At 37.8% G+C, this 16,830-nt stretch overlaps 1 protein-coding gene across 1 annotated transcript; it reads left to right on the top strand.

Annotated features, from left to right (window-relative positions):
• The first annotated feature begins 7,392 nt into the window (after window positions 1-7,392).
• LOC127757903 (uncharacterized) lies at window positions 7,393-11,251 on the top strand. Its single transcript, XM_052283496.1, has 4 exons — window positions 7,393-8,315; window positions 9,787-9,988; window positions 10,086-10,556; window positions 10,647-11,251. The coding sequence occupies exons 1-4, from the start codon at window positions 7,528-7,530 to the stop codon at window positions 11,058-11,060; spliced, it is 1,875 nt and encodes a 624-aa protein (XP_052139456.1). The 5' UTR covers window positions 7,393-7,527; the 3' UTR covers window positions 11,061-11,251.
• The last annotated feature ends 5,579 nt before the right edge of the window (window positions 11,252-16,830 follow it).

Genomic DNA, 16,830 nt, shown 5'->3' with positions numbered 1-16,830 from the left:
TACATGAAATAGTTCTCGTTGCAAATCGGGACTGAGGTTAGACAAATGAGCAATATATATGTCCATTTTCTTTCAGTTTAGCTATAGCTAATATATATATATACACACACACACACTAGATTACACTTTTGTGAGATGTAGTATTTATTAATCCAGCCTCCGGATCAGATATGTATTTTGCCAAGATAACACGAGAAGAATATCATGCATCTTCTATGACACTCTGGAGGAATTATAGAGTTGTTAAGTAGTAAAATGTTAGTTAAAATTTGATACCATATATAGGATAGCTGACGTAATATTTTTTAGCGTCACGACAGTTATCCAAAGTTCTATCCCTAAATGTCCTTTTTATGTATAACGAGGATATAAGGATTAAAAGATATACTTTTCCCTCTTTTAAGAGATAGCCTAAACTTAACTCCCTAAATTAAAGCTAGGTGGGCCACCTCTAAACTATCCACATAAGTCCATCGATCTCCGATTCTCCCCTCCTCTAGCATGATCGTGTGGGGAATCTCTAATGTGCGCATACGCGCTGTGAGCGGAAGTTGCGCACCCGCTCCAAAGGCCGACGCATACGCTGTGCCCCCGTCACTAACCATGTGATTGGCACTAATAATGACGTGACTAGTGATTAGTGCTAATCATAATTAGTACCTACGAGAACTTTTTCTTTTTTCTAATAGATTGAAAACTTTCAAGTTAGATTTGAAAACTTCGACTTAAGATTTAAACCTTGAAGTCAAATTTTGAAATCTTTCAACTCAAACTTGAAAATTTTCAACTCGTAATTTAAATTTGCTAGATAAATTTTTAAAAACTTTTAATTCAGATTTAAAAATTTTCAACTCGAGATTTGTAAACTTCCGACTCGAGATTTGTAACCTTTCGACTCGAGATTTGTAACCTTACGACTCAGATTTGAAAACTTTCAACTCGAGATTTAAAAACATTCAAATCAAATTTAAAAATTTTTACGTTAAGATTTAAAAACCTTCAACTCAAAATATTTAAAAAAACACGTGTGCTAAAGATTAAAAAAATATGAGAAAAAAGCAGAAAAAAAGAAAAAAATTGCCAAAAAAAAAACAAAAGAAGAAAGGCGTGGGGAGGAGGCACGAGCTGACGCGCCTGCGCGAATTAGCAATCCTCGATTGTGTGTGCCCCTCCCTCTGCATGGTTTGATCGCAGTGGATTGGGAACTGAATCTCCTAGTAGTGGAGAGCGATAAGAACGAACAAGCGGATTTCACTTTTTGGCCAGCTAACTATAGGAACGGTTGAAGCCAACTTTTCACTAACAAGCTAGCCTAAAATTTTAGAAATTGAAACCATCTTGGATATCTGTTGGTCATGCTCCAACAGGTTTTAAAATTCACATTAGGAAATATCCATTTGTGATGCTCTAGCGGGTATTAAAATTTATATTAGAAAATATGGTATCTCTTAAGAACTGAAAAATTTCTCATAACCTCTAACAAACCAATAAAGATTGGAGTTGCTAGAAATATGGCGCCATATGCTACAGTCGATTTTTTTCAGCCACTTACACAGTGGTTACACCTCATTTACACTCCACTTACATATGTAATTAGTATGTAATTTTCGAATTTACATATGTAATGTTAGTACTTACATATGTAATTTAGGGACTTACAATGTAAATACATGCCGACTATTTTTTGATGAAAAATATGACGCCATAAATATTGCTACACTCATAAAGATTGATGTTGATCGAGCTAATAGTGAAATACTTCCCTAACAATTTTAAGAAGATTCACGGTCCCTGAGAGGTGGTAGATATCATTTTTGTTGTAAAATTTGTTATCTGCTAGCTTGTACCTAAAGTATAAAGAAGTGTCAAAATTTACATTTAAAAATATTGGTACTTGTCCCTAAAGTTTGGAGAACTGTAAAAAAATATATTTTAAAAAATTAATATGTGATGCCTCTCGGAGCCTCTCATATGGTCATGGTCTGTAATATCACTCAACAAGTATTAATATTAGATAGCAGCCTTATGTTTAATACAGTAAGAGGAACTCTCGCTATCGGTAATGATAAACTAACTAATTAACTTCAAGTAGAAAGCGCAGAAATTAAAGGGAGATGCATGGTACTTGCGCACATAGTATTTTGACTGCAGGCCGACATTACATATATAGTATAAATAGTATAGTACTATATAGTATATATACTGGAATTCAAGAAAAGGCAGCTCTGACTTCTTATCAAATCAGGCTGCAAAACTGTGCGCTATAACTGTAGTTTTTATTTCAGGGATTCAGCCGGGCAGCTTTAGTTAGTCCTAATTGTGGCCATTAATTTCAATGATATCCAGAACTACAAGAAAATTAAGGTAGGTGTAGGACAGACTGGGTGTAAAGCATGCATGCATGCATGAATATAGAACTAGTCTCAAATTTTACTGCTTTAATTGTCTATCCATTTTGACCGTTTAGCTAGCGTATTTATCTGACCTTCTACTGCTAGTACAAGTTGTGTCCTTTTGGAAATCTAATACTATTTGATTTGGTCCGTTCTCTATTTGTACTAGAAATAAATAACTCTCCAGCAACTAATTAACTAATTTCACCTACAAGGAGGCTCCTATGGTTGCCACAAGAATTAACAAAATATATGTAAAAAAAATCTCTCTACAACGGAACACATAATTTTTCCACGCGGACCTTATTTTTTACTATGATTGTCCGCATGTGTAGTTGTGTAGAGAGAGGTCTAATGACCGGCCGTCTGGGAAAATCTATTTTCACGGGCACGGCTTTAGAGGCACGCCTGTAAAAATACCTTTATTTTTTAGTGAACTTCTTAAGCCATCCGTCTGCGAAAATTGGCATTAGCATTTACATAGACACTAAAGAAAATTGAAACATTCAGATATTTCTTTAAGTCCCAGCTCCCTCTCCTCAGTTCGGCGGCGGGGTCTGCAGGGGAGGTGACGAGGGTGGTGGTGGTGAGGAGGAAGGGAGTAGCAGTGGCGCTCCATGGTGGTTCGGCGGAGTTCGGTGGTGGGATCCGGAGACGACGATGTGCCGGGTGGCGGATCTGACGACAGCAACGCGCATGGGCGGTGGATCTGACGAGGGCAAGGTGACGATGTACCCTCCTTGCGCTGCTCGTGGTCGTCTTCCTCGTCGTCATGGTGGAGAAAGTCGGCTTCCGGATCGGATCCTCAGCGAAGATGGCGGCATCCTCCCTGCGACAATGACCACCACCACGGCGTCCAACTGATGTTTCTTTTTTAAAAAAAAAACTTCCAAATTGCTGTGAAAAATACAGATGTGGATTTGAATATGATTTTGAACGTGAACTTCCACATTCGTTTTTGAGAACTTCCACCACGGATATGCGTTTCAATGTGAATTTGCATGCTGTGAATAATTGATTGTGTTTCTTTTTTTTGACACATAATTATTTTTGTAGGTGCTCCTCTTAATGGGTCTACCTGTGAAAATTAACTTTTGCAGGCGGACTTATGACCGTGTTTATTTTCGTAGGCCTTTTGTTACGGGCGGAGTATTTGGCCATCTGCAAAAATGCATTTTGGCTGCATGTAAAAATAGTTTTTCTGGTAATGACTTACTGGCGGCTTCCACAACAATTTGTTAGAATGGTCGTTGTTTTTCTCCCCATTCGACTTGTGGAGAACTGGAGATAGGCCAGGAGGGGTCTTCGACCTCCCTCTACTGCTTATGATCTGCAGTATATTTAATGTAGATATTTATAAAATTTTAAAATGTTAGTATTATTGGCACCAGGCCACCAACAAATTTGTTCTGGCAGTGGAGTGACTACATATATTGTTTTTGCCACAGCAGTAAAATATAAATGAAGAGGCACAATTAAAGAATCATTTTCAAAACATGATGTATATACTCTATTATTGTTGTTGTTTTTGTCATGGTGTGACAAAAAAGAGGCCTTTAGAAATAAGTTATGCCAAAGGTTTATTTCTAAAACATATGTATGTCAAAATTAAATATATCATTAAAAACTCATTTTTTACGTAGGTAATATAATCCAACTTAGAAGAAGAAATGCCGATCTCACTTATATAAAGATACATATCTTGATTATCTTATTGTTGGGCAAATGAAATAATATATGATAACTATTTGATAAAAAAAAGCTTAAAAAATAAGAACATGTGCTTTTTTAAACTGATCATATTTTGACTGCATGTGTATATGCAACTCATGGGAATATATATATATATATATATATAGGTAAATTAACTGGTGCTACATGGAGTATGGGCTTCAAGATTCAAATTGAGTATATACCCAATTTGAATGAGTATGAATTTTTTTTTACATGTTTAGATATGAACATTAACTTCTTTACTAACAAGTTCAAACAAGTTTGAACTGAGTTTGAACTTTTTTTTTTGTTAGTTTTTGGTTCTAGGTATATAACATCCAAACATATAATTCGTTAGATATGTAATAATGAGTTATGAAATAAAGTTGAGTTTGAGTTGTTTTGTTGTTAGGTATTTGTATGAATCAAATTCATATACCTAGATATCTACTTACAATTTGTAAATTTTTAAAAATTTAAGAGAATTTGTGTGTTTTATACCTTGGAGCCCGGGCACCATGGAGTCCCATATGGGTATCCTATATATATATAAGAATGAATTGCATATATAAGAGCTTTCGCATATATGCCAGTTGAAGACTTGAAGCAAGTCATCAAACACCGTAACAGTATAATTATCTGACTAAACTTTCTTTAAGTGGGACACTCTATTTCATTTGAATGCCAACCTTATTATTATAAATAAGGACAATAGCATGTAATTTTTGGGTATATCTTACAAAACTAAATATACTTTTATTGTATCACAAAATTATAGATTTAGCATTAATTTTTTCACAAAACTATAGATTTAATACCAAGTATGATAAAACTACATATTTAATATTGATGTTGTCATAAAACTAAAGTTTTTAGTGTTTAAATCCTTAGCACTAATGTTGTCTTCAAGTTATAAATGCTACAGTTTTGCTATTAAATTGGTGCTAACTTGTAGTTTTGTAATAATTTTGTTATTAAATCTATAGTTCTATAATACTTTTTCTTAATTAAATATGTTATGTGATAAATTTGTTAAATCTCTGTAGTTTTGTGATATATCGACTTAAATCTATATTGTTTTATAGTTTGGTTAAAGTATATGTTGTTTTGTAAAATTTATTCTACATTTTATACTATATACCACAATGGTGTGTTTCAAACATCTAATAATCAGTGGCCAAGCTAGCTAGGCCTCAGGTAGCTTATATTAGGCCATGGGCCAAGTATATATGGCTCAAACAACATACTCCCACTACTATATCTATGTAACAATTTTCACTCACCATATAACACCTTTAAGGGCTAAATTTAAATACTGGCTTTCACAACGTTAACAACAATACAGTAGACATGCATGGTCACTAATTGGGATATCATCGTGTGACACTTGTGTACCCCCATGACCCATGTCTGCATGTTGCCATGCATGGAACAAGCCAGGAAGAAACATCGATCATCTCTCTCTGCAGTAACCCATGCTCGTCCTCATTGCATTATAAGGCGTATTGTAATTATCTAATAATATATATGAGTGTGTTGACCAATATCTAATACTATATATGCTAGCTTGGAAGATTGGTGACACCTTTAAACCAACCTTGGCAAGTTGAGTGGCCCATGCTGCAGTTTACTAAGTCATTATAGTTATTTTAGGATATCTACATCATGATTTTGATCCAATTGAGTGAATTAATTGTATTCACTCGATTAGTCGTTCTCATATTTATTTGAGTTACTATAAAACTATTTTAATTTTTTTTAGATAAAGGAAGTAAATACCCAATAATAATCTATACAAGGACAAACCAAGAATCCAGACACCCCAAGCCTTAGCCTAGGGCATGGGGTTGAAAGCCCATAGCCAGGACTTCTTTTCATCATAGTGGCTCAAGATGGTGAAAATTTTATCATAGGCCGGTCCATGCCTTGCCTCTAGGTTAGGTCGCACCTGATTATATATAGAGGAGAAAACGGTAATCTTAAATTTAAGCAGTAGTCGTAATTATTTATTGCTCACAATTATTTATTTCTTACATGTGTTATTTGTTAATTCTATGTTCATGTTGGCTTAGATTTTGTACCTTTGTCGGATAAGCCCTGAGATATATTTTTGTGTCCTATACTTAACAAGATATTAAGAGAGCTTAGGTCAACATAGAAACAATTAATACACACGTACATTCCCTGACTATTTTAAGAGACCGACCTAGCTACGTACGATACGAGGAGTTGAATTTGGAATAAAATGAATGAATGCAGGAATACACACGCACACAAACAGCACAACACGAGATCCTTGTGATTTTCATGCCAACATATATTTTCTTCTTTTTTTTCCCGTATTGAAATTAAATGATACTCTGATCGAATTCAGAATTGAAAACCCCTGGTTCTTAATATTAATTAATTTCGCACGCGTTCGACTGTATATATACGTGTCGTGTGTATGAACAAGTCCCAGATCGATGTTTTTGAACCGGAAAATCCACAGCCCAACGCTTTTAATTTAATGCATCAACAGCATCCGAAGACTCGCGAAGAAAAGGCAATGATCTCCGGTTAATTAGGTTTTGCATACTCCCTCCAGTTTCGTGTTTCCTGTTATTAATTTTGGACATAATCTCATTTGCCAATGAGTAATATTAATTGATTAATTAATTAAGATGTCTATTTTCTGCCCGTCCATATTAAACTGAGTGTTTCTCCCACGTTGGAAACCACAGCAGCATTAACTAGAAGGTGTAAACTTGTCCAAAAAAATGTTCTTTAATCTTTCTGAAACAACATATATTGTCATCCAACTCACAGAATGCTTGAACGACAGTAAATATGAAACTGGAGGGAGTATATATACTCTCTCTATCTTAAAAAAAAAGCCTCGTTATCCTAATAGTACCGAATCTGGATACTAGGATATATCATCCTAGTACGAGTACGAGGTTGATTTTTGTTAGACGAAGAGAGTATGTACTTAGCATGGAGTATATATGATGGAACAAGAAGGTGTAGGAATATATTCAAGGCCATTAATAAATGGGTCACAAATAAAGGAGGGATATATATTTTGAGAGCCGAAGAAGCAATTGTGTCATGTTGACCCGGCGCATTAATTAAATCAAACAGCTACCCTCTTCTTCCTCCCCATTTCCTGTTCTTTTTTCTTCCTGACCCTTCTCTCTTTCTAAAAATTGCATTAGATTTAATTAATTCCACATCAATGGCGCTATATATACCACTGCCCATGCAACCTACCTAGTTGCCTTCAACCTAAGTGAAGCTACTACTCGCCATTGATAAATTGAGAGATTTGCTTAGCTTCCATTGCCATTGATCTTTCATTGAGCTTCTAATTAAGCTAATCCCATTAATCAGTTGCTAATTACAATTAGATACAGAATTAGGATATAGCTAGTTAAGGAGAATGCCATCTCTGCAACTGCAAGAAGCGGCGGCGGTGGATGAGGCGGTGAGCAGCATGATGAGCCTGCTCGGCGCCGCCATGTCGTCGGAGAAGAAGGGGTCGGCGGCGGCGGCGGCGGAGCAGAGGGTGGAGTGGCTCCGGTCGCAGCTCATCGGCAAGGACGCCGAGTTCGACACGCCGTTCGGCCGCCGCCTCCTCACCTACGCCGACCACACGGCGTCCGGCCGGAGCCTCCGCTACATCGAGGACTACCTCCTCAACGAGGTCCTCCCCTTCTACGGGAACACGCACACGGAGGACAGCCATGTCGGGAGCAAGACGACGAGGCTGGTGCACAAGGCGGCGAGGTACGTGAAGCGGTGCATGGGCGGCGGCGCCGGCGACGCGCTGCTGTTCTGCGGCGCCGGGACGACGGCGGCGATCAGGCGGCTGCAGGAGGTGATCGGGGTGGCCGCGCCGTCGGCGGCGCCGCTGCGCGCGCGCCTCGCCGCGGGGCTCCGGCGGGAGGAGCGGTGGGTGGTGTTCGTGGGGCCGTACGAGCACCACTCCAACCTGCTGTCGTGGCGCCAGAGCCTCGCCGAGGTCGTCGAGGTCGGCGTCGACGGCGACGGCCTCGTCGACGTCGCCGCGCTCCGCCGCGCGCTCGCCTCGCCGCGCTACGCCGACCGCCCCATGCTCGGCTCCTTCTCGGCGTGCAGCAACGTCACCGGCATCGCCGTCGACACCCGCGAGCTCGCCCGCGTCCTCCACCAGCACGGCGCCTTCGCCTGCTTCGACTTCGCCGCCAGGTGAGAGACACGAGACAGGAGACACACCCTGTTACCTTACGTGATAAGCATTAACCATTATTACTAATCACTAACAATTAGTACTAATTAATTTAAGTGTTTAGCTTGGACTATTCTAACAACTTTACACAATCGCTTTCATGCAACCATGGGCTATGGTAGCATGCATCATGTAGCCTGGTCTCATATTAGGTGCTCCTAATAGACAGATTAAGAAGTCCACATTAGGCAAGCCTGATGTTTTGACATCGATCTAGGGTTTCTAGGGATTCTTTAGAACGCGGGAATTTTATCGAAATTTTTCTAAGGCCAATTGGTTTGATTCCTGGAAAATTTCCAATGAAATTTTACCATTCCAAAGGACACCATGTTATGCAAAATGGCTTCTCCTTTTTGTAAATATGATATATTCGTCTGAGATATTGTTTTTTAGGTGGTCCTAGAACCTGTGCACATCACCGATCACATTTGTTTTTTAAACACGTCCCTATCAGACATTCTGCCATTGATATGTATGTTCAAAGTACATATCTAGCTATGTTGTTGGAAAAAAATAACATGCTCAAAAGAACTGCAACGGTTATGTATATGAAAATATATCACTAAACTAGTCACTGAAACTCTGAAAATACTATCATAATGTAATATTTTAATTAATATAGCACATCCTGTTTCAAAGAAAATTAAAAGAAAATACCAGCAAAAAGTGAAATACAACAAATATGTTATTATCAACTTCTTTTTTCTGAAAATAAATAACATTTTACAAAATGAATACATATAATATATCCTTCGTGTAGTTTTCATGGTTAGGAGGTAAACAGTGTGGTCTAATTAATGAACAACAGAATGTCTTCATTCAATTTGCCTGACAGTACCAAACAGCTAGCTAGTAGTTTTTTTCTATACTTTGCATTAAATATGACAGCAATATATCTATCTCATCCAAACATTCAAGCATATGATCTCATGATGATTGACTTATGTGAATATATTGTCTATATATGCAAAAGGTATGAACTAAAGTACTGAGACTCTGTGGATCTTTGTTTGCGTGTTGAACCAAGATGAACTACTTGGGGCATATATTCTAATGTTTGGGGAGGATTGAGGAAATTAATCGGCCAAAAAAGTCTAGTGAAGTAGTTCATTGCGACAATGAAATTATTTTTGACTTTGACAGGGCACAAACAATTAATCTGAATGTTTTATTTCTTCCAAATTTCTACAATCTTGTACTTCATTTGTCTACAGTTTCAACTCTCTTTTTTGTTGACGGAGACTTTCAACTTAAACTTACTGGTCACTTCATTTTGAATTATATAACCGTGATCAGAATTGTTCAACCTCATACTTGAAATTCACTAGCTATGGTCAGGATTATTAAGCCTGGAAGCTAGCATTAATTATATTTCTTCACTTGTACATTTATAAAAGAATACCTAAATTTAACAATTACCCATGTTTGCAGTGGCCCTTATGTGAAGATAGACATGAAGTCTGGCGAAGTTGATGGTTATGATGCAGTCTTCTTGAGTCCGCACAAATTTGTTGGTGGCCCAGGGACACCAGGCATCCTTTTGATGAACAAATCGTTGTACCGACTCAATTCTCAACCTCCCTCAATGTGCGGGGGTGGAACAGTTGCCTATGTCAATGGCTTCAACGAAGAGGTTAGCATATAGACAAAGAAATTACAAGTATTTGTGTGCCAAATTAAACATGGCCATTTCATAAATACTAATGAACAAAGGTACACGTGATGTGTAGGATACCCTCTACTATGACGATATCGAGGAGCGGGAGGATGCTGGCACACCACCGATAGTGCAAAAGATCCGTGCATCCCTAGCATTTTGGGTCAAGGAGTACATTGGATATGAAACAATGGAACTACATGAGCGAGTGTACTCTGAAATGGCAATGAAAAGGCTCCTTGATAATCCGAATATAAAGGTCCTAGGCAACACAACAGTTGATCGTCTTCCAATCTTCTCGTTCCTCATCTACCCTCCAGTGGAAGATTCACTTTTTCTTCGGGTTGAGCCCGGTTGCTATAATTCATTGGAAAACAAGACAAACAAGAGACTACCCCTCCATGGGAGATTTGTTACAAAGCTTCTTAACGATCTTTTTGGCATCCAAGCAAGGGGAGGGTGTGCTTGTGCAGGCCCTTATGGACACATTTTGCTTGATGTTAATAACGAACTCTCTCTTCGCATCCGTTCTGCTATTCTTGAGGTATGATTAGATTGCCTACAGTAAATTTAAACCTATTAGTATATATCAAGGTACTAACTAGTGCTACTGTCTACGGTCAAATTATTTCAGGGGTACAGTGGACTGAAGCCTGGATGGACTAGGCTGAGCTTTGCTTACTATCTCTCAAAGGAGGAGTTTAAATTCATCCTTTCCGCCATTGAGTTCATAGCGGCATATGGTCACCGCTTTCTCCGGCTATACAAATTTGACTGGATCACCGGTAACTGGACTTTCCGTGAGCAGGCAATCAAATACCATGTTTTGAGGGAGGAACTCTCCCTTGCCACTACTGTGCAATATGCAGAAAATATTAAGTCAAGAATTGCAAAGAATTTGGACAAGAAGCCTGAGCCCAACCATATGAGATTTGAAACCTATTTGGAGAATGCAAGGAAAATTGCCCGGTCCTTGCCAAATATCAACCAGCAGATTGTCAGCATCCCAAAAGGCGTAGATCCTGACATGGTCCTTTTTCATATATAGTGAATTTTGGATATCATGATTAGGCTACAGCTTGACAGAAAATTACATTCATTGTATGATAATATATGTGAATAGTGATAGCCGACTACACAGTTAGAGGATGTGATGTAAACCTTTAAAAAATAAATGTGCCAAAAAAAATGGTACCAAGTAATATCAATTGTACTTTGATTTAGAAATCGATTTTAACAAAACAACTCCCACGAAAATGATCTCCATATCGAAGTAATATTGATTGTTCTTTGAACTCCATATCAGAAACAGTGCGCATGTGGTCTCCTTTTTTTTGGAGAAAAATCAGAAGAGTAGAAGACTTATATGCATGTCTTTTTGTAGTTCTTACGGTTGTAATTACAGAACAAAAAAAGTCGAACAATTCAAGAGACAATCAGAATGTTGTGCATGATAACTAAATTGATAGCAATCATATAGAGCGACTTGACTAATCGCCTCAACTACAGCTGATTTCACTGTCTCGATTCTGAATCTGAACCAGGCCGACGGTTGCAGCAAGTCAAAATACAGGCGTGACATGATTACGACACCTGATTTTTATTCCATGTGCCAGTGTGATGGAGCTCTTTTTTTTCTCAATTATCAAGGGATCCTTTTTTAAAATTATTATTCCACAATATAGATCAGTATCACATCATGCGTACTTGATTTTTCAGAATAGTCCAGAATTCTCTGGAGAGTTTCATGGAAAGTATAATCAGAACGATGAACTAACTATATTCTTATCAGATACTGCGCGCGTACCTTTGACTAGAGAAAAGTTCAAGCAAACTAAAAAATAAGTTTCAGAAATATGATTTCAGGAGTTGTTCATGAAATAAAAATCAAATAAAAACATTTTTTATCAATCAAATAAATTTAAGGTTGACCAATTCTTATCAGATCAAGCAAAAAAAATCAAATAAAAAATTTCAGTTCTCATGAAACGCTTGCAGATTGCTATGATTTAGCCGAGAGCAAGGTGCAAATTAAATGCTTCAGAAAATAAATTTGTACGAAGAAAAATAATTATTAAAAGACTAGCTAGAAATTTTTAACAGGAAAATAAGTGTCACGGATGTAATATATATGCACACTGCACATACCTTTGGCAAAGTAGTTTTCAACATATGAAGGTAACCAGCTAGCTGGATTAATGTAGTTACAGGAGGAGAACACTTTCAACTAAATGCTCGAGAGATATATGGCATGTGGTAATAGGAGTAATTAGTATGTCATCTCGATGTGATTGCAATTCTGCAATCAACATTGGTACGGTGTCCCTTTAATTTTTTTTATTCCTGTACTTGCAGATTTCACTGTCTTGTTGTATTTCACAATCTGAACCAAGAATAGTTGTCACAGGTATGAAATTAAAGATCGCGACATCGATCTCTGATATATTTGTTTGATGGCCAGTAAGTCTGAAAGGAATTAAGACAAGGTAAGATTTTTGCAACAATATTTTTCAAGGCACATATATATATGTACAGATATGATGTGACGTGTACTTCGATTTGAATTCCAAAATAATTGCAAGCTAGTCAAATGATTAACTGGTTTATAATAAATATATTTTCAGCATAGTGGTACACATGGGTATAATAATCATGCCATGTGTGATCCTTCTTACTTGCAAGGCACACCGTCTTGATTTGTACATGTTTTGTAAAAATCAAGATCATTCTAGCATGCAGCTGACGAGATTCAGGCAGGCTAGCCTAACTATGGAAAACTTAATTAGTTTCCAAGAAATTAAGCAACTGGAAAATAATGACCAAACGTATGAGATATTAGATGAAGACAAACACATATAAGCATGGTGTAAGCGTATGATTTGTCAATTTGATTGTATATATATTCCTTTTTGCAGACTTTGATCTAATAGAATTCGTCCTGATTGTATATGCATGCATCCATGCGATTCTTGTCATGTAAAAAATACATGCCGTTCACGCAGTTATAACTTATGACCTGAAAATTGAAAAGACAAGCAATGATACAATCATATGCAAGCGTCGTGTGAAGAAAACTTACCAAACTGAGAATTCTCGGTATGTGCATATGTTCTTTTTCAAGAAAAGAACATATTATACCTATTGCACATTTAAAAGACTTAAAATCGTGCCGGCAGTACACAATTTGACTATTACTAAATGCACCCGCGCGCGCGTACTTGTGCATACCTCTTTTCTTTTTTACTGTTGATGTTTTAGAAATCGACAGTATTCAATATACATGTTATATTATTATTATTTTTATAAAATTATTAATTTATAAAAATATTAAATATATAATTATAAAAAGGTTTTTTCATAAAAAAATATTCTTTGACATTTTTTAAGTCGTGATTTTTTTTTAAATGATGTAAGATTTCGAGGTTTGCATTGATAGCATGTATTTTATTTTAGGACATCGTACTTTTTTTAAATGGAGGTAGTAATACTATTTGATCTACTATCAAAGTACTCCATCCGTTTTATATTATAAGCCGTTTGACTTTTTTTCTTAATTAAAATTCTTTAGACCAAATTAATAGAAAAAATTAGCAGTATTTATAATACTAATTAGTTTAATTAAATTTAACATTGAATATATTTCAACAATATGTTTGTTTTGTATTGAAAATATTAGTATATTTTTCTACAAATTTAGTCAAACTTAAAAAAATTAAAAAAAATCAAACGACTTAAAATATGAAACAGAGGGAGTACCTAACATGTGTTTATAGGCTGTTCATATATTCTTATGAGCGCCTATGCACGTTATAGACTGTATAGTTAGATTATGGAGAACTAAATTAATTTAGTCAGAAATTAATAAAGAAAAGACTATTTCAAACAACAAGCTGACCAACCATCATTCCTAATTTTGCAGAGGAAAGAATTTGTATGACTTGCTAGTCGATCGACTGCTCGTAGACGACCTAGCTACATACTGTGACAGTGAAGTACTCCACTGATATACATATATACGCGTGGACGTGGCAGAATACTACTCGCGAGAAATGCAACGTGGATTGAGTTAATTGTTATATACACTCAGAATTAATTAATTTAATTAGCATGCATGCCGCATGTGACACACGAGATTACACGTGGTGTACTCAGAATGCATTATACCTCATCGGTGCATGCATATGGTTCAACTTCACAAACACAGGATGTGCTAGAAATCTAGTTATAGTTAAGAGTGGACAATTACTATGTATCATTCCAGTATGCAGTTGACGAAATTCAGGCAGGCTAGCTAACTATGGAAAACCTAGTTTACAAGAAATTAAGCAACTGGAAAATAATGACAAAAAAAAGTACGAGAGATTAGATGACCCTTTTTTTGACAAATTGATCCTTATAGAAAACTTATTTCAAAACTAGTCCCTACCAAAAACTATATCCAGAAATAGGCCGTCGGCTCAGCGCCAATGTGTTCCTATCAGCGCCAACGGAACTGGCACTGACATCATGCCAGCGTGACGGGCGAGCCGTGACGTGGCGCGGTCTCAGCGCCAATATATCTAGCGCTGACCAAATGTACACACTAATTAAACTGATGCACTGTAGTCAATCAGCAATGTACTTGTGGTGTAGTGGTAATTTCTTTGATGGTGTACCCTTCAACCAAAGTTCGAATCCCCATTAGGTCATATATTTTCATTCTTTTTAATCTGCATGCGTACATATAAATGATAATCTCTTTTTTTGAAAAAAAAAGTAGAAGAATGGATTTAAAAAAACTTGAGTTTTTAAAAAGAAAATTTAAAATTAAAACAACACTTGAACTTTTAAAAGAAATATCACTTTTTAAAAAAAATTAAAAGGAATAACACATTTAGTACATATTTAAAAATAGAAGAATGGACTTAAAAATACCTGAGCTTTGAAAAAATTAAAACCGCAAGTTGAGAACTAAGTGAAAAAAAGTTTAGTAAAAACATATAGGAGGGGGTTTGAACCCTGGTCACTGCAGTACCAACTCACAAGTACCTACCACTGAGCTAAGCCAAACCTCATTGCTGCATTTGCTTTTTCACCTATTACTTCTGATGTGATATGGTGATTTTTTTTGCACCGTACATATTTTTTTTTTTCAAAAACAGAGATCATCATTAATCATTTATATGTACTAATGTAGGCACGTAGATTGAAGATTTGAAGAAAAAAAGAACGAGTAGATTGAAGATTTGAAGAAAAAAAAAGAACGAGTAGATTGAAGAAAAAAAGAATGAAAATGGCTGACCTGATGGGGATTCGAACCCTGGTTCTAGGGTACACCAACAAAAGAACTTACCACAAGTACATTATTTATTCATTACCGGGCATCAGTCTAATTACCATGTAAATGGGGTCAGCGCCAAATACATTGGCGCTAAGGCCCCACCACGTCGCGGCTCGCCCGCCACGCTGGCATGATGTCAGCGCCAGTCCCTTTGGCGCTGACAAGAACAACCTCAGCGTCAATGGTTTTGGCGCTGACCCAACAGCCTATTCTTAGATATAGTTTTTGGTAGGGACTAGTTTTGAAATAAGTTTTCTATAAGGATCAATTTGTCAAAAAAACAGATTAGATGAAGACAAGCATGTACACATAAGCACGGTGTAGACGGCCGTATGGTGGCGGGCCCGGATCTCAGCGGGGGAGAAGAGGATGATGCATGGTGGCGACCACAGGCAGTGCGATCCTCTGATTTTGAGAGCCCTAGGTAAACTCATCGTGATGGGCCCTTTAAGCTATATATAAAATTTTATGATACAATTGACGCTAATTTTACTTGCAAAACGAAAACAAATACATCCATATATTAAATTTAACATGTCTGGTAATTATCGAGAAAAATAAAGTCGACCAAAATAACAATATATTTGTACCTAAGAACTAATATTCATTACCTTAACGAAGAATAGAATCCCATCATATCCATTGTTTCTAATGAACTTCTTCGAGCATTTCTTGATGCAAAATCATCAAGAATGAGTCGACGACGATGTGCGCCTGTGCGGTTGTGCCCTATGCGATGCGATGTCGTCTGCCGAGTTGCCAACGCTGCAACTCCTCTCGTCTCTCGGGCGTTTCTGCTTCCAGGTAGGCCATAGGCAGGTACTAGACTACTAGTATTAGGTGTTGGCCCCCCACCATCATGGGCCCCCGGCGATCGCCTCAGCTGCATAGCCCCAGGGCCAGCCCTGACAACAGGGGCCCAACAGCGAGGCACATCGAAAGTAGAACGGGATGGAGGCAGCGAGGAAGAAAACGGCAATGGCAAGGCAAAGGCGCAAGGACGTTAATGACGGCCAAACCGGCCTCTCCAAGACCAAAACTAGCTACACCCTGTCCTGGATCCAACAAGTTGGGAGCAGCTTGGTCGAGGTGCAAGTGGCCAATGGAGGTGAAGGTGGAGATGGTCAGCGAGTCAGAGTTGGAGGTGTAGGTGACCGGTGGAGGTGGAGGTGAAAGCCAATCGGAGATGGAGGCGCAAGTGTCCAAAAACTATGTGCAGGAGGCCAACAAGGTGTCCAGGTGCCTGGCACTTTTGTCGGAGGTGGTTTGCGAGGTAGCCAGATTTTTTTTCTTTTTAGATAATGAACGAGGTAGTCAAATAAGCAGATTGCCACCAGGGCGCAGTTGAGATGGATGGACAGCCGCCAATGTAGTTTGTTTGGTTGGAAAGCCACGGGACATAGTGAACAACAGTGTGGATGGTGGCCTAGTCGACCGCAAGGGGTCACTACACCATGTCCAAACATTCCCTGGCCGGCTAGGTCTTCTTCCATTCCAT

This window comes from Oryza glaberrima, chromosome 12 (genome assembly GCF_000147395.1).
Source record: "Oryza glaberrima chromosome 12, OglaRS2, whole genome shotgun sequence".
In the NCBI taxonomy this organism is placed as follows: Eukaryota; Viridiplantae; Streptophyta; class Magnoliopsida; order Poales; family Poaceae; genus Oryza; species Oryza glaberrima.
This window is presented reverse-complemented; position numbering and strand designations above follow the sequence as displayed.

Excerpts from the sequence above, each read along its gene's own strand:
- LOC127757903 (XM_052283496.1), top strand. The coding sequence starts at position 7,528 with ATGCCATCTCTGCAACTGCAAGAAGCGGCGGCGGTGGATGAGGCGGTG. Across the intron at positions 8,316-9,786 it reads TGCTTCGACTTCGCCGCCAG|TGGCCCTTATGTGAAGATAG; the intron begins GTGAGAGACACG and ends CCATGTTTGCAG. Across the intron at positions 10,557-10,646 it reads TCCGTTCTGCTATTCTTGAG|GGGTACAGTGGACTGAAGCC; the intron begins GTATGATTAGAT and ends AAATTATTTCAG.